The sequence below is a fragment of the Nematolebias whitei genome, chromosome 5, assembly GCF_014905685.2.
Source record: "Nematolebias whitei isolate Nwh7 chromosome 5, NemWhi1, whole genome shotgun sequence".
NCBI lineage: Eukaryota > Metazoa > Chordata > Actinopteri > Cyprinodontiformes > Rivulidae > Nematolebias > Nematolebias whitei.
Genome location: NC_056502.1, coordinates 25354898 through 25382210, shown reverse-complemented (window position 1 = coordinate 25382210; position 27313 = coordinate 25354898). Strand labels below are relative to the sequence as shown.

General features: G+C 40.0%; 1 protein-coding gene across 1 annotated transcript in view; it reads left to right on the top strand.

Annotated features, from left to right (window-relative positions):
• LOC119409504 (focal adhesion kinase 1) overlaps positions 1-18155 on the top strand; it is a gene marked incomplete in the record, with an annotated part of 45932 nt that extends 27777 nt beyond the window's left edge. Inside the window, 10 exon segments of the mRNA XM_037676394.1 lie at positions 4571-4648; positions 4773-4949; positions 10514-10576; positions 12385-12424; positions 14954-15057; positions 15289-15297; positions 16683-16838; positions 17425-17505; positions 17595-17680; positions 17879-18155. Of these exon segments, the coding sequence (XP_037532322.1) occupies positions 4571-4648; positions 4773-4949; positions 10514-10576; positions 12385-12424; positions 14954-15057; positions 15289-15297; positions 16683-16838; positions 17425-17505; positions 17595-17680; positions 17879-18005 (921 nt within the window).
• Between the last annotated feature and the right edge of the window lie 9158 nt (positions 18156-27313).

Genomic DNA, 27313 nt, shown 5'->3' with positions numbered 1-27313 from the left:
AAACAGCATGTTTTTCTCTGTATATAAGTCTATGCAACAGCTGAATTATGGTGCCGTTTTTTTAACAGTCAAAACAACAACATGAACAGAAATGCTAATCCAACTTTAAATGAACAACCAATGAGAACAACCTATCTGAACACAACCTGAAAAAGTCCACCCATTTTTGTCCCAATTACACCTTCTGCCCCTGCAGCTCACTAAAAATGCTATGCCTAATCTCAATGATGCATTTATGGACAATGTTGTAGAAAAAGAACTGATTCACAAACAATCAGGTGTAGACTTCATTAAATCTTTAATTTGCTGGTAACTGGCCTTAGGTTCTTGTTGTTGTTTTTTAACCCTTTTTGTATTTTAAACCATTTGGTTACGGATTGAGTCATTCATTCTTACATTCATAAATCAATTTAAAGGTTTATCAAATAACACCAGTGTTTCTTCTAATCCGATGGGGTGGTTCTGTTCTTTTCTCATCATATTTGTATTTCTGTTTTTAAACCACCATTCCTGGGAGAACTTGCTTCCTGTAGGACTGGCCATTACATTATTTTTATATAAGGTTTTAGTTAGTTATTATTTTTATATTTTTGTGTTCTACACGTTTACCCAATTTTACTTGTATATGTTTGTTTGTACGTGTATAGATGTTTATGCATATTTTAGATTTTATATGTACAATTTTTCTTTTATTTATTGTAAAGCACTTTGCAATATATCTATGAAAGGTGCTATATAAATAAACTTTACCTACAGTACTTGTATAATTACATGTGTGAGCTTCTCTACAGTCATGGTATTAGACCTTGTTTTTGTGTCTAAATGCTCAAAACTAGTTCGTCTTGTGTTGTTTTTTTGTCTTGTCTGCTTTTCTTTGATCTTTTTTCTTTTTCCTACCTTTTCCCTTTACCCTTTTTCTTGTCTCCTTCCATTCTTCTTTGTTTTTCTTTTTCTGTCTCCCTCTCTGTGTGTCTTTGTGTGTTGGTCTTGTCGTCAAAGGTGTGGTCCAGAGAAAGCTACTATGAGAGACTGTGGAAGGTAGAAGGTGCTATACTGTTGTGTAAAAATTACTTCTATGTTGGATCATTTAGAGAAATAAAACCTCAAAAAGGAAGTGCATTTTCATAAACTTTGATCAGTTTCATCTCAACCACACAATTCCGTTTTTAGCTGAAAATACCTAATATCAGGGACGCTGATGACGAGTAAACTTTCATTTATTTGACCTGAAAAAACATCAGAACTTTTTTGTAGCACTGTATTAAAAATTCTAGAACATGGGGTGTCCAAACCTGGTCCTTGAGGGCCATTATCCTGCATGTTTTCTTTGTTTCCCTGCTCCAAGACACCTGATTTATTGGCCTGAATTGTGTTCTACGGAAATCTGGATGAATCAAATTAGCTGTGTTGGAGCAGAGAAACATCTAAAGCATGCAGGATATTGGCCCTTGAGGACCAGAATCGAGGAACCATGGTCTAGAGTCAAGTTTCTTTCAAAGAAAGAAACTTGACTCTCTATTGGTAGGTTTTCAAGCTTTCTGAAGGTCTTTCAAAATGTTTCTTGAGCTGCATTTCTGCTATTTTTGGATCTACTACCTGATCATTTCAAATGAAAGTTTTGATTTATGCATTTATTTATTTATTTGTTTTAAGTTAAATAATTTCTATCCATATTCAGTCAGTTTGCTCAGAATTCGAACAAATCATTCTATAGAGACTATAAGTGTGTTTTAGATCACACTCATACACTGATGAGACACACATTGGAGGCAATGAAGGGTTCCGTGTCTTGCCCAGGGGCACTTCAACATGTGACTGCTGGTGGAATAGAATCCCCAGTTCTTCCACTGGAGGGTGACTGCTCTAACCACTCAGTCACATCTGCCCCTAAAGATGACAAAGGGTTTTGTGACATGGATTTTATGGTGGACATCACTGACCTGCTCAACACCCTCAATATTCAGCTTCAAGGAAAGGAACAGATCATCACTCACCTGTTTGACCACGTAAAGTCCTTCTAGTTGAAGTTGTAGCTACTCTGTCTGCATCTGTCAAGGATTCAAGGTTTTTTTATTGTCATTCACATCACATGTGGTACATGAGGTGGAACGAAACATTATACAGGTGCTGGTCATAAAATTAGAATATCATGAAAAAGTTGATTTATTTCAGTAATTCCATTCAAAAAGTGAAACTTGTATATTATATTCATTCAGAATCAGAATCAGAATGCTTTTATTGTCATTATACGCAAGTACAATGAAATTAAGAGACACTCCTTTTTTAGTGCAAAAACATGCTTAAGAAGAACACACACTAAAAATATAAAAAATGTAACGCAATATAGATATAATAGCACTATGAAAGTAAAAGTGAAAGTTCATTACACAGACTGATATATTTCAAATGTTTTTCTTTTAATGTTGATGATTATAACTGACAACTAATGAAAACCCCAAATTCAGTATCTCAGAAAATTAGAATATTTTGAAATGGTTCAAAATTGAAGACACCTGGTGCCACAGTCTAATCAACTAATTAACTCAAAACACTTGCAAAGGCCTTTAAATGGTCTCTCAGTCTAGTTCTGTAGGCTACACAATCATGGGGAAGACTTCTGACTTGACAGTTGTCCAAAAGATGACCATTGACACCTTGCACAAGGAGGGCAAGACACAAGGTCATTTCTAAAGAGGCTGGCTGTTCACAGAGCTCTGTGTCCAAACACATTAATAGAGACACGAAGGGAAGGAAAAGGTGTGGTAGAAAAAAGTGTACAAGCAATAGGGATAACTATACTCTGGAGAGGATTGTGAAACAAAACCCATTCCAAAATGTAGGGAGAATCACAAAGAGTGGACTGCAGCTGAATTCAGTGCTTCAAGGACCACATTACACAGACATGTGCAAGACATGGGTTTCAGCTGTCGCATACCTTGTGTCAAGCCACTCTTGAACAAGAGACAGCGTCAGAAGTATCTCGCCTGGGCTAAAGACAAAAAAGACTGGATTGCTGCAAATTATTTCAAGTACATAAAAACAATATTTATGTTGCAATATTTGTTATAGCTATTGTGTTGTTGCTTGAAGTCTTAGCAGCCTTTTCACTTCTCAGGAAACCTTGCACACTTCCCCAGTCTGAGAGAAGTCAAACTGGTGAAGCAGAGACTGCCTGAACATGCAGCACTTCTCAGGAACCTGGACCAGGAATTTGAGTTTGAGGACTTATGGAAAAGTGACGTTGACATGGAGCTGTTTTCCCATTCCTTCAACATAAGTGTGGACTCAGTGCCCAATCCCGTTCAGATGGAGCTCATTGAGTTTCAGTCGGCTAAGAAATAAATTCATGTCACTACACCTCAAAGATTTCTACACACGTCTCATCAGAAACCCAAGCATTAGGAAACACGCACAAGTGATGTTATCGTTGTTTGGCAGCACTTACATCTGTGAACATAACCTGAACAAGTCCAGGCTCAGAAGCATTCTGACTGACCCACACCTACAGAACCTCTCAGTTCATTACATTTTGCACTACATATAATTATACTGAAATTTAGTTTTAATTGTCTATACCGTATATGACTTATATTTTGTGTTTTGTAATGTTCTTTATATGGAAAGGAAGGTTAAATAACTGTATAAAAAATAAAGGGCTTTACTTAAAGAAGTATTTGCATTTTGTGAATTATGTAATTGCATTTGGTTCACAGCCCTCTGATAGATTTTCGTGTTGGCCCTCTCTGGGAAAAAGTTTGGGTACCCCTGCTGTAGATAATCACCTGAAGGATAATGTATCTCTCCTGTTTCAGGCCTTAGCTGGATTTTTACCTGTTTCTTTATTTGACTCAATGGCTGTACATATTTATTTTTAGTATTTCCTTTGTTTTGCTTTTTTCCTTCTGTCTGTTCACTTGTTCCTTCTTTTAAAAGCACAAATTGCTGTCGTGGTCAAGTTCAAGTACTGCACAGAAAGTAACCTGAAAGGTAGCCAAAGACCAAAGATGGACTTTGAAAGACCTTCAGAAAGTCTGAATAACTGTTGATCAAAACCTCTTGAAAAGATAAGATAATCTGGCTGATTGGAATCAAACTCTCAAGATATTACTGGTACATTACAAACAAGATCATTTTAAATGAGGACAACACATTAAATATGAAGACACTGATTTATATAGGAAGACAAAGAATACAAATATTTAATATTCCAACTGTGTATTTGTGATTAGAAAAAAATTGATAAACTGGAAGCAGTTACAGTAATTTGTGTTATATGTGTAACATGAGATTATACACAAGTGTTGTTGGGTGATTTGGTCCTCAGCAGCATTGTTTGGTATCAGTTAACTAACAGCCTGCTGGATTTGCGGCCCTGTGAGTGTTCCCTGTTTTGACTGACAGCTAACATTGCCACACAAAGTTTCCAGGGGTTTGTGTGATGATTGTCTGAATGGCCTGTCTTCTGATGTGTAATTCAGGAAAAAGAATTAAGCAACATCGTTGCTTAATTACTTGTCATTTCCTAACTGTTTTTTTATTTGACTTTTTTTTCCTCTCCTTTTTTTTACAGCCAAGTAGACCGGGCTATCCCAGTCCCCGTTCCAGTGAGGGTTTCTATCCAAGTTCGCAGCATCCTGGACACTACCAGGTATGAAGACAAAACTCTTTAGTCTTCTACTACAATTGTACTTGATGCAAATGGTACAAAGTGTTAAAATAAACCAGATTACAGAGTACCAAGTGTTTGTCCTTTTATTCCCTCTGGTGTATAGATGGCAGGGTATCCAGGTCCTTACACTCTTCCGTCTGTGCCCAGCGCCATGTACCCACCACCAACTTCCATGGTGGACACACACCATGCACACACACACCCCCGCCACCATGTACATGCACACTCCCACATACAGCAGCTTCCCCAGCCCCACGGAGCAGACATGGCACTATGGGAGGTAAGAGACCATGTTTACTTTTATAACAGAGGGTTTTTGTCTAATTTGGAGGCTTAGTTCTTATAAATAATTTTTTTTTTTTAAATGTTAAACGCAAAAGAGTAATGTCTGTTCGCATATATTGTATTCTGGAGAAAATCCACACTCCATTGCCATATATTATTTTGAGTTTGTGTGCTTTCACCTTCTCAGTTCCGCTTATCATCAGTCTGGTGCCCGTCTGTCTTCATTTCTTATCTGTGAGCGTGTGCACGTTCTCTTCATGTGTATTTTTATTTATTTATTTTTTTGTGTTGTGCGCATGCATGTTTTGCTGTGTTTGTCTTTTGTTCCGTGTTTTGTGTGCGTGCGTAGGACAGTGAAGTAGACATGCAGCAGTGTGTAGGCCAGCAGTGCCTGTTAATGGAGGAACAGCTGATGATACAACAGCAGCAGATGGAGGAGGATCAGAGGTGGCTGGAACAGGAGGAAAGGCTGCTGGTAACAAATGCAGCACACACAAATTCACCTCAGACACAGCTGATACCAGTCCAACACAATGACTGTAACCGTACATTTAAATTGGGCATATTGTAGGAAAATGTGCACAAGAAGAATTGGCACCAAGTGTTCACAACAAAAGCAGAAAAGAAACAAAAGTAGAAAACAGACATTCAGTTATTCTTTCATCAGTTTTGTGTGCACTACTGTGAGCTCCTAGTCTAGACCCCGTATAATGTAGTCCCTCACTTATTGAAGGGGTACCTTCCACACACCCCCACGATAGGTGAAAATCTGCAAAGTAAGGACGTTATGTTTATTTTAGTATTTATATACTAAAATACAATTCCTACACTTTTGCAATGCTCAACAATGTTCTAAACGTTCTTAAAGAGCACAGCGTGTCATGAGCTCCGCTCTCTGCCACGCCCACTTTTCTGCCACAGTCGCACTCATGCTCAACACCTGTGTCACTCCCCATCTCCCTCTTCTTGAACCTGTGCGCTGCGCTTAGCGCTCCCCAGTCTCTGCCTCCCTGCCAGATTGTCTGATTGCCTTGTGCCTGAAGCATCCAGCATTCTTGCTCCTGCTCTCGTTCCTAAAGGCTTGTTTCGGGTCGCGCTGGATTATTTTAAATAGCAATCCATTCCACTTGTGCGGCTCACTCAGGTACAAGACAGATGCTCCCCTCCTTTCTTTTTCTGAGGCTGTCTGTTGCACACCCGCCTGTTGTGTGTCTCTAGGACACGATGGGGAAAGAAACTCCACCCCCGCTCCCTCCTTTCTCTGCTGTGACAGCCTCGGAAAGAGACAGGAGAGGGTGGGGGGTGGGGGTGGGTCTGTCTATACCTAAGTGAGCCGTGCTCAACCACTCTTTTTTTGTACTTTCTTACATTGAAAACCCGCAAAAGAGTGAGTCGAAAGTCGAACCGCAAAGTATCGAGAAACTACTGTATACTCTTATTCAATGCACTGTATTGTTTTGTTCAAGGTTAATGAGTTAAATTTTGTCTACACCTTTATGTTGGCATTGAAGTTTAAAGAACTATCTGAAAATAGTCACCCCTCACAGAAGAGAAAGTTGATTAGGTGGAGTCCAGCATCTCATTTAACCACCTCAAACCAGCTGCTATGACCAGAGTTGTACACATATTTCACATTACATGACTATTCCAGCAAAAATGTTATATTTCTGCCCCAGCCAGTTGCAACTGTCGATATTTGCGCAAACAACCAGAAAATTTTATGTAAATATCCATTCACTGACGAGATTGGGTTTTAGGATTTGTGCACGACACAGGACAACATGAATGGTTTAATTAATTTATTGAAACTTTGCTGCTGGTGGAGGTCTGGGTCCAGGAATGGGTTCAATCTGTAGAGATGGAGAGATCAGTAAACTTGACTTTACTATGAAAGTTCAGGGGTTTATAGAGGCAGTCACTAACCTTCACAGTTGAGTAAGAGAGGGGCTCCTTAAGAGAGCTGGTGAGGCTGACGTCCTATACTGTGAGCAGGCTGCAGCAGAGAAAGAGGTTTATGCAAAGCGTAGTTTTAAGGGTTGTCCAGGGACGAAGTCCAGTAGAGCAAGCAGGGGTCAAGAACCATAGAGCAGAAATTCAAAGACAAATCCAAAACGTGATCCTTGAGGCGTAGTCATGATAATAATAAACAGAGTTGGTACCTTGGCTAGAAAGTAGAATCCAAATCAGGCCAGGGTCAGGCAAGGCGAGGAACAGAAGACAGGTGTGGGATCAAAACAAGACAGGCAGACGAGACTATGGCATGGATGCTGGACATCTACAATCACAAGCTGGACATCTACAATCACAAGGATTTCAATAATCTGGCAACAAGTGAGTGAGAGCATGAGGCTTAAATAGGGAGCAGAACAGGTGCATGAGATCAAGGCTGATTACTGTGGTAGAGCAGAGTGGGCGTGGCGCAAGGTGACAGGAGCAGAGCTTAAACTAGAGCAGGAGAAAAACAAAACATGAGGACATAAACTTTGGCAGGGAGGGACAGAAAACATGGCATTCATTTAGAAAAATATGTTTACATGAGACACTTTGAAACTTTTAAGATTGGAGTTATTAGATAGGGGCAGCAATTTACTTTGGTCTTGGTGTCTCTATAACTAGCCGTTAGCTCGTTAGTCTGGTACAGTAGTCCCTCACTACTTCGCGGTTTGAATTTTGCGGACTTGCTCTTTTGCGGTTTTTCAAAGTAAAATTGGACATGACACACAATGGGCTGATTGATGGATAAGCCGTAAGAGCGGCTTGGATTGTTTATTTAAAATACATTTTTAAATGATTTAGCATCTGTTAAATCATTAGTTGTAGGGAGAAGCTCCCTCCTGTTGTGTCATGATCTCCGCTCTTTATCACCTGCGGCTCTCTGCCACGCACACATTTCTCCTCCGTGCATTGTGAAGCAGCTTCGTGAAGGGTTAACCTGTTGCTGTCCAGCTGCGCCGATCGATTTTTGTCTTCCTACTTAAAATTCAAAGTATATCACATCATAAAATCGTCATAATTACAAAATATAAAAGTGTTAAAAGTTATTTTTAAATATTTTAGCACTTCTATGTTCAGTTGGTGAAGTGTAATTGATCAAGAAGTACATTTCTGCTCTGTCCTGTGGAGCTGCGTGAAGAATTAACCCTTTGATGTCCTGCTGCGCTTCTCTTCTCTACAATTTGAATACTGTAATATTTTAAATAAACAGTATTTAAATTTAAAGAGTTTATTTACACAGAAGGAGGGAGATTGGGAAAGATGATGAGTGTGATTGCAGCAGAGAAGTGGGCTGGCAGAGAGCGGAGAGCGTTTGGACTTTAGAAACATTGTTTATATTGTAAGAGTGTGGGCAGGGTTTATAAAGCCTTGAAATATATAAATATTACAATAAACTACTACTTACTACTCCTACTATTTGTACTACTATCCCTACTTCGCATTTTTTCTTTTATCGCGGGGGGGCATGGCCCCAAACCCCGTGCGAAACGAGGGACTACTGAATAGATAAAATTTCGTAAGGTTTTGTCTACCAAACAAAACACTAAAGAACAATGTCTTCTTTTAATGTGACTTTACTTTGAGAACAGTGTAGTGCAGTTTATCAGCTTGATGTGATTTATGTTTTTATGTAATTCAGAATGATAAAATTATTCGTTTGTATTTTACAGCTAACAGTAAATTTAATAGAAATATTGGTAAGGGTTTCAGCATCAAATAAACATCAAGATACATTTTATCTGTATAGTTGGAATCATTTACCGGCACAAGAATGTAGAGAAAAATACAATTTAGCATCTTTGGTGTATTGGCGGTGCATATTTAATATGGTGTTGTGCACGATACATTTATCACAGATGTCTTGCTGAGTTGATGCATTATTTGTTTTAAAGTTGATTTGACCTCATTGCCATTTTTTTTGTTGATTTATTATTTTAATCACGTTAAGGTTATTGCTGTGTCAGTTCATAAAACTTTAGCTCATTAACTGTCTTACCTATAAAGAAAACTCGATGTCGTTATAATTATTCTTACATTTACTGATTTCAGTTGTGGTGTTTAAAAAACATTTGGTTAGTTTTCTCACTTTGCAACCCAATTTCTGATAGTGGCCTTGCTTACACTTGGATGCAGGCACACACCAAAATGGAAGTGCGCACGTTGCTTATTTTTCAAATTATCCTGATCACAATGTTTGCACAAAAACGTATATGGTGGCAGCCATCTTGGATTTTGACGTGGCAACCCAATTTTTGACATTGACCTTTTTTACGCCAAGATTCAGCCGCACACCAAAATGGCAGTCGGCACCTCGCTTATTTTTCAAGTTTTTAGCTCACAAGCGGACAGACTTATAAAGCGGCAGCCATCATAGAGTTTGACGTGGCGACCCAAGTTTTCTAAAAGGAACCTTTGTTTTGCTGCTCACTACGCTGCCAGACACCAAAACATGCAGATTTTAACGCTCAGAGTTCTGCTGTTTGTTCTTATAGATAGACTAACAGAAAGACATGGTTCTCAGGAGAGAGGGGTGTTCGATGTTTCAGGCATTTTTCTGTGAACATTGATTGAAGTATCTGTCTGGAGTTTTGGAAGAAGCGTTTTATTGTCAGCGTGTGTGTGAGTTTAGAGGCAGGTGTGGCCTATGTGAATTCCAGGCTTAATGATAGGCTTACAGATTTGACAGCCCCATCAACAGTCTTTGACCCATAACCACTAACCAGCAACACACAAGATTACTGAAAAGCCAAGGAGACATTAAGTGGGTGTGTTGGAGCGCGCACATGTGAAAGTGTTTGTCGTAGACTGCCTGGTTTTTATCACACTGTTACTTCAATGAGGAGGGGAGGAGAAAAAGGGGGGAAACTGTATCCTGACAGCTGGTTGGCAGTGTATCCCTCCTCCTCTTCTCCTTCCTTCTCTCCATGTTTTAGTCAGATTTAAGGCAGGAAAAGCAGAAAATTGGAGTTGGATCTCATGAAGCTGCTGGCACAGACAGGCAAGCTGAAAGAAAGAGAACGTTTAGATCGAGGCAGACAGATTCTGTAAAATCGGAGGATAAGAGGCCGACACCTCTGACGTCTCAAACAACTCATCAGGCAACTGTGATTAACCTAATGGCGATGCTGGTCTTCAAGTCCTGCCTTGGAAAACTGGTATGAGACGTGTAGGAGGGCAACTGGTTAGATTTTGCTTTTGATTTGGTTGTAGATATTCAGAAGTAAAAACGGAAAGGAGCTTTTCATTTAAGATCCTGTATAGCTCTGTTTTTATTTAAGTTATTTTGAATGAATTACATGTGCTGCAGGCGGAGAGTTAAGTCCTCATCAGAATAATCTTCAGTCAGTCATAGCAGCAGAGTAAAGTTTTGCACCTTAAGCTGTAAAAAGAGTGCTGGGGCTAACGGTAAACCACAACATGGAGAAAATCTCATAAAACAATATTTTTGCACTTTTAGGTCACGTGACTCCGACCTTTTACAGCAAACCAAATTCTTCAGCTTTAGTGCAGTTCTGTGGGTAAATTACATAACGCTTCTAAATGATAAGGCTTGTGTTTGTTTAGAAACCAGACACGAGAAGTTCTAGAGGGAGTTTGGACAGAGAAGAAGGTGGACTCCAACCTCCGGTGAGTAACTTGTTTTTTGTTTTCTTTCACTGATTTATTTAAAATGAACTGCTGTTTTTCTTATTGTTTTCTCTTTTTAATGAATGTATCAGTGACACAAACCAGAGTTTGATGTACTTCTGACCTCGACATGACATCATCATTTTCTGAATTTAATGTCAGCAGCTGTCTGCAGCTTCTGTTTGCTGAACTGTTTGCAGTTTAAATAAAAAAGCAATTAGATTAGCAAATTTGTATCAAATGGCTTCTAAACGTGTTTGTTTGGATTCAAGCAGAGGGGGTAAGATCTGGGGACAGGATGTAATTTAAAGAGGGAGTGGGGGCTGTAAGCAGTGCAAGGTCAGTGTTTTCTCACAGCATCTTTGGATATTAATAGAGGGCCGTTACAAGAGAAGAATGCTGGAGGTCTTTAGTGGTAATTCTAACCAAAATTTATTAAAACCTCGCTTAGGAAAAAAAATCATTCACCGCGGTTTTATTTAAAAAAATAGCTGTCAGTGGTTTCTTTCTGTTTTTGTATTTATTCATTGTGTTTGCCATGTTGGTTTTCATAAAGTTTGATATAATGGGGTGAAAATCTGTTGTCAGGATTGATATGTTCAAGTTGTATTGAACGCTTTTTGAATATGTTCAAGTTATACAGAAAACTCAAAAAGTAATTAAATAACTACAGGACCAGTTAATATGCAAATTTGTTAATTATCCGTTTTGTTTAGAGACATTTTTCCTCATAAATTTCACATTTGTTCACATTTACACAGGGAGAAACTGTTTTACATGACCGTAACTTTATTCCTGTGGCTTTCAGAGTGCTGTTTAGCAAAAACAACCATTTTCTTTACCACTTTCTAACCTTCAGGAGACCAAATTAAGATTGTTATTTTCTGCCATAGATCATTTTGCTGCCTTATTTGTTGTCATGCATGAGGAATAACCACTTCTTATTTTTTCATTGTTACGCAAAGTTAACGTTTGCATCAAGCCAAACCTACTGGTTGTTGAATTCTGTTAACATCCTTTCTTACTCAGTCATTTTAGTTTCCAGGTTGTCGATCTCTGTTGTTTATCAGAGATGTTTGTCTCTTTTTTCCAGTAGGTTTTGTGTGTGCAGAGTTGAACACAGCTGTATTTTAGTGTGTTTTTGCTCGATGCCATCAGGAGTTGTTGTAGCAGCCTGAAGCTGCCACAGGCCAGATATTTCCGTCTCTGTAATTCATCTCTCTGCTTGTCCTCCTCCCATTGAATGGTTGTGGTTTGTGTTGGGAAAATCTTTCAGAGTTTGTGCTTGTGTGTGTAAATTGGGTCTTATTTTGGGGTGTTGATGGTTGTCAGGCCACAACACTCTGATGGCACCAGGGTAATTGAAGACTTTAGTGTTGTTTTCTCACACTGTGAAAACAGCAGAGATGCTGAAACAACAGCAAAGGAACTCTGTGCATGTTCTACATCTCTCGTTTGTGATTTTCATCTGAGCTTACAACGATTAAATCACAAAAATATGTTGCATGATTGTGTTAGAGTTTTGAAATGGGAGCTTTAATGCAGGAGACAGTTGCTTCTGAATGTTTAAAGATTTTATTTGTGAGCAACAATGACACAAAGCACATGTAACTTTGGAAACAGCAACATCTCCTTGAGTTGCAACGGCTTTCTGTGAACTAAATGACACTTGGTAACAATGTAAACAGGATTCTCTTGGTTTTCTTTGCTGACTCTGCTCGTGTTTTCTTTTCTCCTGTCAAAGTTAAATTTCCTGTAGAGTCTGATTATATTCATTTGTTAACCCAATTCTGTGTTTGTTTGTGCAGACAGGAAACCAGCACATATACCAGCCTGTTGGCAAACCAGGTAATAAACAGGCCTCCATAATACACAACCACATCATTCAGTCAGAGAACCACTATTGTTTTATTGTCTTTTGTCTTTCATAATCTATAATAGGCATTTTCCACATTTTACCATTATTACTGTATGTTGCGCTGTTATTTCCTAACACTGGACAAATTATGCACATTAGTGTACAAAAATATTTCTGTAAATCACTTCAGATTTCTTTATTGTTTGCTTACAAGGAGCCAGACATTCCCTTAATCTTTCAAATAGTGCTGGTCTAAGATACTAATAATAGCTCCCTACATAATATGTGACATCAACGATCACTTAGTCAAGCTGAACTATGAGTACAATGCAATTAGTGTCGTAGTCATGGTTTGCGCCAATAAAGGACAACAAAAAGAATGTATCCAAGACGCATTGTTGCTTTGGGACTTGCGATAGTGACAGCCGAAATGCTGACAACCCTCGAATGCAAGTTATTTGCTTCATGCCGCTTCTAAAGCCGATTACTGTTGAGTCTTTGATTTGGAAATTCTGCTGTTTTCCTGCTCGAACATGTGTGATCTGACATTTTGATGCTTTGATGTTTGTTCTGATCAATGCCACTGCATATTGACTCCGCTACCACCTTTAACATTTGATCATGTGGCCATAAATAACGGCCCTTGCTTAGTCTTTGGAACAGCTACAGAGAATGTGTTGTGTGCCTCTTCCATGGCACAGGGTGCATGTTGGTGTTTTTGCTTTGCCACAACTACTGTCAATAAAATGAATGGACTGGGCAGTATCATACACGGGATGTAAAACTTGATGCAATACGGTTCAGCTTTCTACAGCTTGGTCCATGTGGTTTTCCTCTTTAATGCTTTGTCCCATCTCATCCATGCACTCTGTTGTCTCAGTCACACCATTTGGCTTGCCCGTTCCTCCTTGACTTAGCTCTAACCTCCTTTTGGACCAGATCCCACCTTTCTTTATCTTTTAAATTGGTGAAGTCAATTGATGGAATGCTTCCCAATCCTGCCCGACCTCTTGCCACTGTTCCCACTATATGGTGCAGCTTTGACTCTGCCAGGATCACTGCCTCTTGAGCGTTTTATTTTGTCCAAGTCCTCAACTCATTTGCAGCTCAGGAAACTCTTGGGTCGCTGGATTCCTTATGGTGTAGCACCTCCCTCGCTCAGCTAACCTTGAATTCTTCAGTGATGCTTATGATGAGTAGCATCAGCTTATTTGTGTTGCCATACAGGGTGATACTGCTGAGACTCTTGGGCAATCCCAGCCACCCAGAGATGTTGACTCACTCTCCTCTCAAACCCTCTCACAGTAGAGAGCAGAACTTTCTAGTCCAACAATGGCCACAGTATCCTAGAGAGGAAACAATGTTGGTAAATCCAGGCTTTAAATTTCCCTGGCAGGCCTGACGTGTCTAAAACTGCCAGCTATCCCTCCAGTTCTTGATTTGCCGCTCTGATTGAGGTAACATCTCGTAATGTGTGGTCAAAGACCTTCCCAAGGCTCTTCACCCGTTTCTCTGTAACTGATATTTGGGTTCCTCCGACAAAGAAGCAAAACTGGTCTGTATATTATAATAAAATAAGGCATCACTCGAGACTTTTGTGCAGTACTACATCTTTCTATCTTTAGCCATTTTTTCATTATTCAGGCTCACTATGACTTATCAAGACTCTACTTGGATCTACACGAGCCAAGTGGTTTTTGATATAACTTGAGTTCTGCCTCATTGTGGATGGGATCTTCAAAACTTCTGTGGCATTAGTTTCTATCTAAAGCAAGCACAAACAGCAGTGGACAAATACTGTAGGTGAAATAAAGTCACAGCACTCACCATTCTTTGTCATGGTTTTTCTAAATGCTGTGGCAGAGTTGAGACCACGTTTCCTCCGCTGGTCTGAGCCTGTTAATTGAGACCATTTGGTCTAACTCCCTCTGATGTCAGCTAACAAGCACAGAAACGTCTGCATGTCCTCACAGTACTACGGTGTTGATTTACTTGTTGCCCTTTTAATGTATTTTATTTAAGTAAATAACTAAATAAATGCTGCAGTTGGAAGGTTTTAAAAATATTGAATTTGATTCATGTGAAAGAGACACTCTCGTTTTACGTTTTTCTCAGGCCATTCATTGGCCTGCGGTCTGCTGATGGTCAAATCTTCAGTTCCACTCAGTTTACTTGAATCCTTGGCCCAGTAATGAGTGAGATTACCCAGTGGAAAGATTCAAACGCCATGCGGAGTCGACCCACGTAGGGTGGAGTCAAGCCCATGGCTAAAGTTCATTTCTCTGTCTTTCGGTTTGGAACATAACAGATTACGTGTTCGTATGGCACAATGTACGGCACTTTAATTTGACAGGTCTGATGGGAAACTCTGCAACTTTTGAAAAACAAGTGAACAAGTTAACTTTTACTAAGCTTAGGTCGGGTTGGACGATGATTAACGTTTTCTTTGTTTTGCTTGCATGAGAAATTGTAATTTGCCCCTACATTTCTGAACAGTTTTCTTGTTTTGTTTTGTGCAGAACATGCAGCCCCTCCAAAAAAACCTCCTCGGCCCGGAGCCCAGAGCCAAGTAGGAGGTCTGGCTTGTCTGCACACCGGAGACAGTTACAACGATGGAGTCAAGGTACAGCCGCACGTGAAATATGTACACAAACCAGAATCTTCATCCTAAAACTAATTTACTGTCACTCTTGTATGAGCTCCTGACAGCAGCATGCACACATGCAAGAAAAAAGCATTTAACAAACACAAATTGCATGGTTTTAATGCTGACACTGTTAATATTTTTCCCTTTTTTTTTCCGTCTCTTCCTCCTCTTCCTCCTCCTGCATCCCACCTTACTGTTGACCCCTAGCCCTGGCGGGTAAGCAGCACACTGTCTGTGTGTGTTTACTGTGCATCTCGTCACTCGCTTCATCAAATCATTGATTCAACTAATCGCAGTAATCTGTAGTGGTAGTTCTTAACGCTCCAGTCTTCCTCGTGATCCTGTTAAGTTGATGATTTTAATTGTCTTTTCCATTCAAATTAACATACTGATCTATACTTAAGCTCTCGTTACACAGGTTTTTGATTGGAATGAAAATCTTTCTTAGCTAATTACCTCAGTTTGGAGAAAAAAGTTAAATTCTGACAAGCTTATGGGTAATCAGAGCAGGGCCAAAAACAGCAGCTCCAGTCTGTTTCTTAAAGCCCTTCAGGCTAATTGTTTCATTAACCTTTACATTTCCATTATTTCACATTTGTTTGCATGGAATTATCTCTGAAAAGTCAGTAACGATGTAGAAGTTTATAAAATAGAGTTTGCATGAACTGCTATAATGTTTCAGAGCTTAGTTATACAGTAGTCCCTCGTTTATCGCTGGGGATCCGTACCATATATATATATATATATATATATATCTAAACAATGTTTCTAAACTAAACGCTCTAAAAGAGCACAGCATGTCATGATTTCAGCTCTCTGCCTCTGCTGCTCTCAGCCACCTGCAAGCACTCTTGGCCACGCCCACTTCCACACTGCACGGAGATCAACTGCAGCAGGAAGTTTATCCTGCAGTATGGGCTGCACAAAGGTGCAGCAGGTGCTAAATAATTTAAAACAAGTTATTTTAAATAAAAATCCCATGCTGATCGTGCAGCTCATCCATCATTCAGCCAATTGTGTGTCATGTCCAATCTTATTTTGAAAAACCGCGATAGAGCGAGCCTGTGATAAATGAAATGTGAAGTAGCGAGGGACTACGGTATTATGGCAGCAGTCCATGTGATCTTGGCCCTGCTCAGACAAGTTGTTAGTTTTAGCAGATTTAAACTCTTATTTCTCCAAATGTTGATACTGTTCAAAGAGATCAGGCTGAGCGTTATTCTTTCCCCACAAATTGATTTTGTAAAGATCTGAAATATCCCTCTTTGCCATGTCAATGCACCATGTGACACTGCCATCTGGTGGCGAGAATAGAAAACTGTTTCCAGTAGCTCTGACGGTAGCCTGCTGCTATTAAAAAAAAATGTCCAGATGACCTGACTGAAAATTGTTGGATAGTTTACCTGGATTATTGAGCATGGACTTTGTTGGTTTGTTTTATTCATACTTTGTGAAACCGTTAATCCAGTATTGAGAAATTTAGGACAGACTGAGTTTTTATCATCAGAGTAGTATAAAGTCAGGCGCTTCACAGCTGGTGTGCCGTTCTCCATGTTATTTGTTCATTCAGATCGTCTCCTTTTTGCTCTCCCGTTGTCCAGCTGCAGCCTCAGGAGATCAGCCCGCCTCCCACGGCCAATCTGGACCGCTCAAACGACAAAGTTTATGAGAATGTGACGGGACTGGTGAAGGCTGTGATTGAGATGTCAAGTAAGATTCAGCCAGCGCCTCCAGAGGAGTACGTACCCATGGTCAAGGTAACGCATGCACGCTCACTTTTTTATTTTTTATTTTCAGATTCTAGTTTCACTGCTGTCCATTTGAAAATGTTCTCAGAGTAAGAAGATGAAGGTAGCTCTGTTGGGACAGTTCCATCTTTGATTTCTACTTGACCAGTTAAACAAAACTGTGTACTTGTTCATAGAGTAGATACTTCTTGAGGAATCATTTGCAGTTCAGATCTGGCTATTTAGGCTCTTCAGCTTCAAGAGGTAGATTAATGACGGAAGATTCTCTGTTTCCCATCTCAGCCTGATAGAAAAACTGAGACGCTGCTCTCATTTATATTTTATTTTTACTCATTATTTCAGGGTGTTTAGTTTTTGTTTTAAATTCATACTTTCCACAATGCACAACCTGAACTTCTGATTTTAGCAGGACGTACCACAGATACAAGCAGGACTTTTATTTTGACAGCCAAATGTGATGCAGCCATTCTGAGTTTGTAGCTTTCTTTTGTTCTTATCAAAAAAAAAAAAAAAAAAAAGTAATATCGCCAATTTGTTCTGAAAAACGTAAATGCTATCCAAATATTTTACTTGTGTCCTGAATTGTTTGTTTCAGGATGTTGGTCTGGCACTAAGGACGTTATTGGCCACAGTAGATGAGACTCTACCTCAGCTCCCTTCCAGCACACACAGAGAGGTAGAATAGAAACACACCTGACTGTTGAATCCATTTATACTTCTTCTTTCCCATTGTGTGGATTTGTTTCAATTTGCTACCATTTATAGATTGAGATGGCACAAAAATTATTGAACTCTGACTTGGCGGAGCTGATCGGGAAGATGAAGTTAGCCCAACAATATGTGATGACCAGGTGGGTGACAACATCACAACATGGGCAAGCAAGCAGTCAAACAAGTTTAAGCCTTGGAAAAACATGTTTAATTTTAACTTTATTTATATTTTTTGTCTGCTTGTAGATAAAAGTCACAAACAAGTTAAATTTTTTTAGGAGCCAGAACATTTCTAACCAAAGTTTGAGTGATAAGTGCTCATAAACCTGTGCTCTCAGTCTGCAGCAGGACTACAAGAAGCAGATGCTGACAGCAGCTCATGCTCTTGCTGTTGATGCCAAGAACCTCTTAGATGTCATTGACCAATCGCGGCTCAAGATGATGGCCCATTCGCGCCCACACTAACCCTTCTCCGCCCACCAAGAGCTGAGGTGACCCAGTAAAGACACACATCCACGGTTCCTGTTGGAGAGCTAAAGACACCTGGATTGGTGACGTTAGTCCTGAAAGATGGAGTTTTTGGAGAGAACAATGGCTTCTTTGTTCTTATCACAACCTGGAAGATTAAAACAATCATATCCTCCTTTAGGGTGGGATTAAGTTATCAACCACTGTGACTTTCCTAATACGAGCAAAACACTTCCTGAATCAGAGTCTGAGCAGCTCCGCTCTCTTTGGACTGGACTGAAGAGATCTGTGGATTCCAGAAACTGATTTTTTAAACTCTGGATCTGGAGATCTGTTAGATACAAAAACTTTGACAGTATCAAACACTACTATGGGGTTGATTGGAGTTGCTGACGTCAGGTCCATCGGAACCTGAACGAACTGTGAAAAAATCCTAAACATATCACCGTGAAACATCAGCCATCATCGTGTGCTTGTCGACATCAGTCACGTGTTTGCTCTGGTTGTGAGCTCGGTGGAAACATAAAACTGGCAGATCAGACGTGATGTTTTCCTGTTTGGAATCGGCGATGTCAGAAAGTTGACACTCAAGTTGATCAACCTAGAAAAGCAGTTTTCATGTCTTCTACTCTATCTCTTCTCCATATGCTCCTGTGTCCTCTGTCTCACCAGCTTTTATTTATAGACTCACCTCACAGAGGAGAGAGAGAGAGAGGACAGGAGTTGAAACTTCAGGAGCCTCCACTGCTTCACTGTCTGGAGAAGGAGCAAACAACCCTTCTCCTCCTTCTTACTGTCTTTCCCTTCTCTTCCTGCAGTCTTCCTCAGCTCCTCTCTGAGCTGGTTTGAAAAGAGTAAATGTAAAGAACATCCCAAGCAGGACACTTTACACTTCCCAGTTTGTTCTACTTTTTGTTTTGTTCTGTTTTGGCCGGATCCACGTTTTAGTGTTGCGTTTTTATCTGTCTGTACCGAAAACTGTTTGTAACTCCGAGTGCAGGCAGCTTTACAACCCCAGCAAAAAAAAAAAAAAAAAAAGTGATGAGCTTGAATTGAATCTACCGTAATAATGTACAAACCGGATTCCAAAAAAGTTGGACACTAAACAAATTGTGAATAAAAACTGAATGCAATGATGTGGAGATGGCAAATGTCAATATTTTATTCGTAATATAACATAGATGACAGATCAAAAGTTTAATCTGTGTAAATGTAACATTTTAAAGGAAAAATATGTTAATTCAAAATTTCACAGTGTCAACAAATCCCAAAAAAGTTGGGACAAGTAGCAGTATGTGGCTGGAACAAGGAAATTGAGCATATAATGAACAACTGGAAGACCAATTAACACTAATGAGGTCAATTGACAACATGATTGGTATAAAAAGAGCTTCTCAGAGTGTCAGTGTCTCTCAGAAGCCAAGATGGTAAGAGGATCACCAATTCCACCATTGTTGCACAGAAAGAGAGTGCAGCAATACCAGAATGGTGTTACCCAGCGTAAAATAGCAAAGACTTTTAAGTTATCATCATCAACCGTGCATAACATCATCAAAAGATTCAGAGAGTCTGGAACAATCGCTGTGCGTAAGGGTCAAGCCCGTAAAACTCTACTGGATGCTCGTGATCTCCGGGCCCTTAAACGTCACTGCACCTCAAACAGGAATGCCACTGTCAAGGAAATAACAAAATGGGCTCAGGAATACTTCCAGAAAGCATTGTCAGTGAACACAATCCACCGTGCCATCTGCCGTTGCCAGCTGAAACTCTACAGTGCAAAGAGGAAGCCATTTCTAAGCAAGCTCCACAAGCTCAGACGTTTGCACTGGGCCAGGGGTCATTTAAAATGGAGAGTGGCAAAATGGAAGACTGTTCTGTGGTCAGATGAGTCACGATTTGAAGTTCTTTATGGAACACTGGGACGCCATGTCATCCGGACCAGAGAGGACAAGGATAGCCCAAGTTGTTATCAACGCTCCGTTCAGAAGCCTGCATCACTGATGGTATGGGGTTGCATGAGCGCTTGTGGCATGGGCAGCTTGCATGTCTGGAAAGGCACCATTAATGCAGAGAACTATGTTCAGGTTCTAGAACAACATATGCTCCCATCTAGACGTCATCTCTTTCAGGGAAGACCCTGCATTTTTCAACACGATAATGCCAGACCACATTCTGCAGCAATCACAACATCATGGCTACGTAGGAGAAGGATCCGGGTACTGAAATGGCCAGCCTGCAGTCCAGATCTTTCACCTATAGAGAACATTTGGAGCATCATAAAGAGGAAGGTGCAACAAAGAAGGCCCAAGACGATTGAACAGTTAGAGGCCTGTGTTAGACATGAATGGGAGAGCATTCCTATTTCTAAACTTGAGAAACTGGTCTCCTCTGTCCCCAGACGTCTGTTGAGTGTTGTAAGAAGAAGGGGGGATGCCACACAGTGGTAAAAATGGACTTGTCCTAACTTTTTTGGGATTTGTTGACGCCATGAAATTTGGAAACAACAGATTTTTCCCTTAAAATGATACATTCTCTCAGTTTAAACTTTTGATCAGTGATTTGTGTTCTATTCTGAATAAAATATTAGATGTTGGCACCTCCACATCATTGCATTCAGTTTTTATTCACAATTTGTTTAGTGTCCCAACTTTTTTGGAATCCGGTTTGTAAAAACGTTCGTTCTTTTCCCCTTTTTGAAGATACTGTTCATATGTTCCTCCTAAAAGACCGTAAGTTGCACTTTGAAGTGTCCAGCCGCTCAGCTGTGGCACAAAAATAAAACTTTTCTCTGGTGTCAGAAACAAAGCAGGTGTATCACTTAAAAAATGTCTCGCCTAACGACCGGCTCCAGGTAAACACACACAGACACAGGAAGCCATACGACTGGTACTAGTTTTACAGATAAAACACTGAAAACTACAGGTGTTTTTGTTAATACTGAGCCCACCTGGAGTGTGGAGTGTGGAGTGTGTGTACAACTATGTTAAATGTACTGGTAACTGTACTGGTATAGCATGTTTTACTTGTATGACAAAGGAGCATATTTGCACAGCACCAAAATGAAAATAAGTCATAATCTAATCTTTTTTTTAAATCCTGTTGTACCCAGATGTGGTTTTTCATGTTTAACCAGCAACAAAACAATTGACTATCTGGGTCAGGTATGGGTTAAAATATTGAAAACACATTTAAAACAAATCTATTTTGTCTCTGTGTCGCGTAAATCTACTCATGTTGGTTTATTGTAAGCTATACTGGTGTGTATCACTAGTGAATTGTACAGAGCAAGTAAACACTGGTTTTTATTTTTGTCCTCTTGCCTAAATGCACCATCATGTTAAAAAGGAAGAAAAAAACAAATAGTTCAATAAACTTATGATGAAATACGAATTATCTTTTTTTTTTCATTTGTGTAATTTCAAAACTTTAAAGACTTTTATGTGCACTATAAAGTTTTTCGTCATCATTTTCCACTTGTTCCAAAGTCAGCTCGTGGGGGGAGGGGAGGCCCAGTCTTCTTCTCCAGCTACCTTGTCTAGCTGTTCTGGGAGGACCCCAAGGCGTTCCCAGGCCAACCAAGAGACGTAGTCTCTTCAGCTGTGTAAAGGAACATATATCTGTGAGATATTATCCATAAATTAAACGGATTCTTTCATTTTTCTGGACTGAGTTCTTTCGTGCATTGAATGATTAAATGTGACGTGAGACGTTAATTTTCTTTGACACATCAAAAATGAATGCGGTCATTTATTAACAGAATCAAAGTTTAACATCAAACATTTACATTAATTTGGCAAAATTGATTACAATAACAGCTTAATTAATTAGCTTTACAATCAGAGACCATACGGCCATGGTATCTGGGTTCAAGCTCTACAACAGACATTTCTGAAAATATCTGGATGATTTACTGGCAAGATAGAAGAGTTTTAAAGATGGGAAATTAAGTTTATCTGGAGAGAAAAGATGTGTGAGGGAAAATGTGTCGGTATAAGAACGGCACTCTCCATTCGAACCCAGTTTCATCTCGGTACGCTTCGGTAGGAAATCGACTCGTTACCTCTCTGAAGATGAATCAGCTGGTACGGAGTTCCATTTAACGCTACCATTTCCAGCGTCTCCGTAGGATGGTTGGGAAACGTCCGGAGTAGTGACGGTGCTTCGTTCACACCACGCTCACCTCTCGGTTGGACTCGCATGAGCTATGAGCCCGTCAGAGTTCCACTCAGATGTGGAAGATTTCATAATTCCCACGAGACTCGGAAGAACTTCGGATCATGTCTGGAACCTCCTGTTCTCTCCAGCACTTTTCTGTTCGGTTCTGCTCTCCGAACTGAACTGCTCTCCCACCGCACTGCTTGGAACTAGGAAGTGTCGACATTTAAAGAGTTCTGTTTCCGGTTCATTTGGGAAGTCCTGATTGGCCGATCGACCAAACAAGGTGTGGTCTTAGTGATGTAAGAGGTTATTAAAAGTCAAGGTGAAGATTAGATTGTTTAAGAACAGACAGAAGAATGTTTTGAAGAAACCGAGACTTCGTGGAGTCAGTTCTCTCATATCTGTCTGAAAAAGTTAAACATGACATTTCTTTCCAGTAAACATGTAGTTGACCGAAACTTGACCTTTGACCAACTTACACTTGCTCATTTCAGACAGAAGATCAAGAAAATGAATAATTACTCTGTAACAGACCTTAACTTGATTTCTACTTTGAATGAGGATTAAAAATCATTAATACTGTTTCACAGTTGATTTAAAATGAGTAGTTCACTTCAACATTTAAAATGGTTTGAACTAAACACACTTTGATTATCAAGACATTTGTAAAATAGTAATGATAATAAAAAAGAGAGTGTTCTTTCAATTGATCAGTGCAGTACACTTAGAAAGTCTCTGGATGGACTTGATTTTGTGTTTCTGGACTCAAATCAATGAAATACAGTTCTTGTCCCAGGAAGGCCCTCAAGGTCAGGATTTGACCTGAGGCTTAGTTCACTACAGCTGCTTCCAGAGTCCTACCTGGCCAACAAGGCCCAATATGGCGCCTCTTTCAGCTTGACAGCCTCCCCCACCTGGGGGCTTCCACCACCGTTTTAGAGGATGACCACCGCAAGAAGCACAAACCCACGTCTGCAAAGGACACTGATCTTTCTGTTTTATGTCCATATGGGTTTTTGAAATCGCTCTTTGCCATGTCTGTCATCTAGAATGTTTTTATTCCCTCTATATGTTGCACTTCTCTTTGTTTTTCATGTGTATGAGCATTTAGTTTTAAGGAACAGACTAAAAACACAGGTTATTTTTATATTACAAATATATCAATGTCAACTTTGTTTTTATAGTAAAATCATGAATGACTTCTTCCAGGTCGTTATAGGGAGACATGGTTTCACAAAATAAGTCAATTAGAATAAACGCGATTTCACAACTAGTGATTTGTTCACTTTAAAGAAGTCATAAATAACAGATTCTTAATTAATGACTGTAAAGAGTCAAGGGACCAAGACTTGACTGCAGAATCACAAAACTCATGACTACTGGGTAAAAAAAGAAAAGATTTAGAAATGTTATTTTCAACCAGGTTTGGACTTCATTTCGACACAAAAGCAGCATATGCAAGGTAAACGGTAAAGGCCCTTAAATAGATCCCAGTCTATCTACTGGCATCTCACCAGTTTGTGGCTGTTGATGACAAATCCCAAATGACATTTGAGGCGGCTGTGACTGAGTGTTTAGAGCAGTCGTCCTCCAATGTAAGAGTTGGGGGTTTGATTCCACCAGCAGTCACATGCTGAAGTGTCCCTGAACCACTCATGTTTGTCCCATCAGTGCATGAATGTGATAAAGCTCTGATTATTCTTTGTATAGATCTAGGAGAGTGGCTGATGCATCGTGCTCTCTTTGACATCTCCAACATACTTGGCGGCCATCATTTCTTCTCAGTATGAATCTCCTTTCATCATGAACAGCACTGAGGCCCACTGGTCCCATGTCCAGTGTAAATGCTCCCTGGCCCATGCAAGACAATGACACCTGTGCCTGGTGGTGTGGCCATGTACCCTCGCAGATCGTTTAGCATGCAGAAGACACTGATGCAGCATGATGAGGAGGACTGTTTAAATATCAATTCTAACAACCAGGAGATTTATTGGTCGATTCTTGGATCAAACACCTGTTGTGAATTTTGCTGTTAGAAAACAACAAAAAGTACTGAAACACTGAACAGATGGACATGTGCATTCAAAGGTTTAGACAAGATCACATTAAGTTCACATGTAAAGGTTAGAGTGCATTTTAGGTTCATCCTGAAATTTCACACCAAGGCCAAATAATCCTTATCGTGAGTAGTGTATTTGTCCACGTTACCGGAAGTGTCAACAATGGTCATGACGTGTGGTGCCTGGCACCTCATAGTGCTGCTCTGGTTGTACTCTGTGTTGGTGGTAGAGGAGCTGCACACGTAGCACTTCTAGGAGGTTACTGAACAGATTTAAAGTCATCGGACGAAAACTAAAAACCTTGAAGCTGAAACAATATGGTAACAATCCTCCTGAAGGAAGATCACAGGGATTTTAGATTTCATACAGCAAGTTGATAAGAATACCAGAGATTTTTACTCTTTATAAAGCAGACAATAAACATCTGTCACCCGTCTATTTATAATCTACTAAACCTAGTGTTTGGTCATTAACATTTGCACTCACAGTAACTTTGAGGATGGTTTTTATTAGACATATATATATATATATGCATATATATATATATATATATATATATATATATATATATAGAGAGAGAGAGAGAGAGAGAGAGAGAGAGAGAGAGAGTGAGAGATAGATACCAGTCTCCGGGTCCAGCAACTGCTCTGACCCTGGGAGAAGACATGGAGGAATACAGGTACAAATCATCTTTTGAAGAATTGAGAACTTTGGTGCCAGGCTTTCATTCACAGGTGACAAAACAGAAGGAGAGAGAGGACAGAGAAGAACCTGGGAGGTCCCACATAGCAGAGTGGGTACTGCTGAATGTCATCATAAGGAACAGGAAGGAGCCGAGGTGGACAGGCACCTACAGAGCTGAACCGAGGTGGACCGGACCTCATCTGGTGGTTGAGAGAACATCGCACGCCAGCGGAAGAGCCGAACCGATCACTGGACCAAGTTGGGATCGATCTGGTTGAAGAAAGCCCCCACTTTGTCAGGACGAGTGACCTGACTGCCCCCACTGTATCGAGATCAGTGACTCGATAAGCCCAGAAGCCCCATTACACCCCCTTCTACCCCACTTTGTCAGGGCAATTAGCCTGACACAAAATAGTCAGAGGCTGGGAAAGGAGAACGGAGTCTCCAAGCCCTGACACACACACTCATATAAAAAAAACAAAAAACAACTGAACTTATTCCCCCAAAAAAAGCGAGAAGATGGACCCACTGACTTAGGGCTCTCCAGTGCACACGCGTCCCTAGAAAAGTTTAAAACATAAATTGACATAAAGATGTGTTGTCTTATGTTGTCTTACACGGTTAATTAACAAATAACATCCTAATTTCAAAAATGATTATTTACAAACGGGCTATATAACTAGCACGTTTTCCAAAAACCTGCATCAGCAAAACCCCAAAACGGGTAGCAGCCCTGGCAGCTCTGCCACACTCTGGCTACCTAGTGTCTGCTTCAGTGGCTCCTACTATTGTGACAGGTGCAACTCAAGCTGGTATTTGCCAGTAAATTTACTGGCATCTGCCATGCCACAGCTGCCATGGCAGCTGTGGCATGGCAGCTCCCGCTGGTTTACTGGCAGCTGCCACAGCAGCATGGCAGATGCCAGTTAACTAGCGGCAGGTGCCACAGCATGTAATATTAATGATAATAAAAATAAATCGAGAGAAGCTGTGTCATCTGTCATTAAAACAGAAACCATGTCATCTGTCACTAAATCTCTGTCAGCTGGCAGTAATTCCATGGCAGATGTCAGTAAATAAAAATAAAGAAATAATAATAATAAAAAAATTGGGGCAGGTAGAAAAATAAATAAATGTAGAGAAGCTGTGTCATCTGTCACTAAATTCCCTGGCAGCTGCCATAAACTAGCGGCAGGTGCCACAGCAGCGTGGCAGCTGCCAGTAAAGGTGTCAGTAAATCATAAACTAGCGGCAGGTGCCACAGCAGCGTGGCAGCTGCCAGTGAAGCCAGTCCGGATGCAGCGTGACACCTGACACCAGAAGACTGCCACTGCTGCGATTTGCGCTCGGCCCTGTTTTTTTTTTTAATAATCTTTATTAAAGCAAATGACAAGTATACAACAAACAAAAGGCTGGAGTATACAGACAAACACAACACTTACATGAACAAACAACCAAGGGTGTGTTTTTTAAACAAATATTTGCGAAGATTTACATATAGAAATTGTCCTAAGGGCCTTTTTGTTGGTAGAGTCTGTGATTAACTTTACATATAATTCCACATCCTTAATAAAATGAAGAAAGCATGGCGTTTTGTTAGTAAATTTACATTTATGAATGAAAAATTTGGCCAAAAGAATTAGCAAGTTTATTATAAAAAAAACATTTAGCATCCTTTCTGGGGAATCTAGAAAAACAAATTAAAACATTTTCCCAACGTAAGGAAAAATTCCTTAAAATATAAACCTGCTAAACTCCTTCCAAAACCTGTGTGTGAAAGGGCAGTGCCAAAAAAAAAGTGTCACAGTTTCTGGAAGGTCACCACAAAAACTACAATCAATATTTATGTCTCTTTTAAATTTTATCATATAATGTTTAGCGGGGTAAATTTTATGAAGAATTTTAAATGAAACTTCCTTCACCTTATTTATAATTAAATATTTATGGGGAGTCATCCAGACTGTCCTCCAGTTGATATATGGAATATAACGGCTCCAATAAGATGTTATATATTACCGATCATGTCCGGTAAGATGGCGCCCGTGTACATGGCTTGCAATCCACCTCTGCTGATGATGTTCGGATTATTTTTGTTATTTGCATTTCACATCTGTGACATCAACTCTCTGCTGGTGTATGACAGACAACAACTTTTGAATCTTCATTTTTCTGTCACTGAAGTCGCTTATTTGGACCATTATCAGCGTACCTCTGGACCCCCCCCCTCCCCCTCCCCACCTCACAGCCGCCTTTGACACCATCGACCATGAGATCCTCATTGCTAGGTTGGAGCAGTGGGTGGGCGTCACAGGATCAGCCCTCAATTGGTTCAGATCTTACCTCACTGACAGATCCTTTAGTGTCTCCATAAAGGATTTTAGTTCTGCAGAGGCAGAGCTTAAA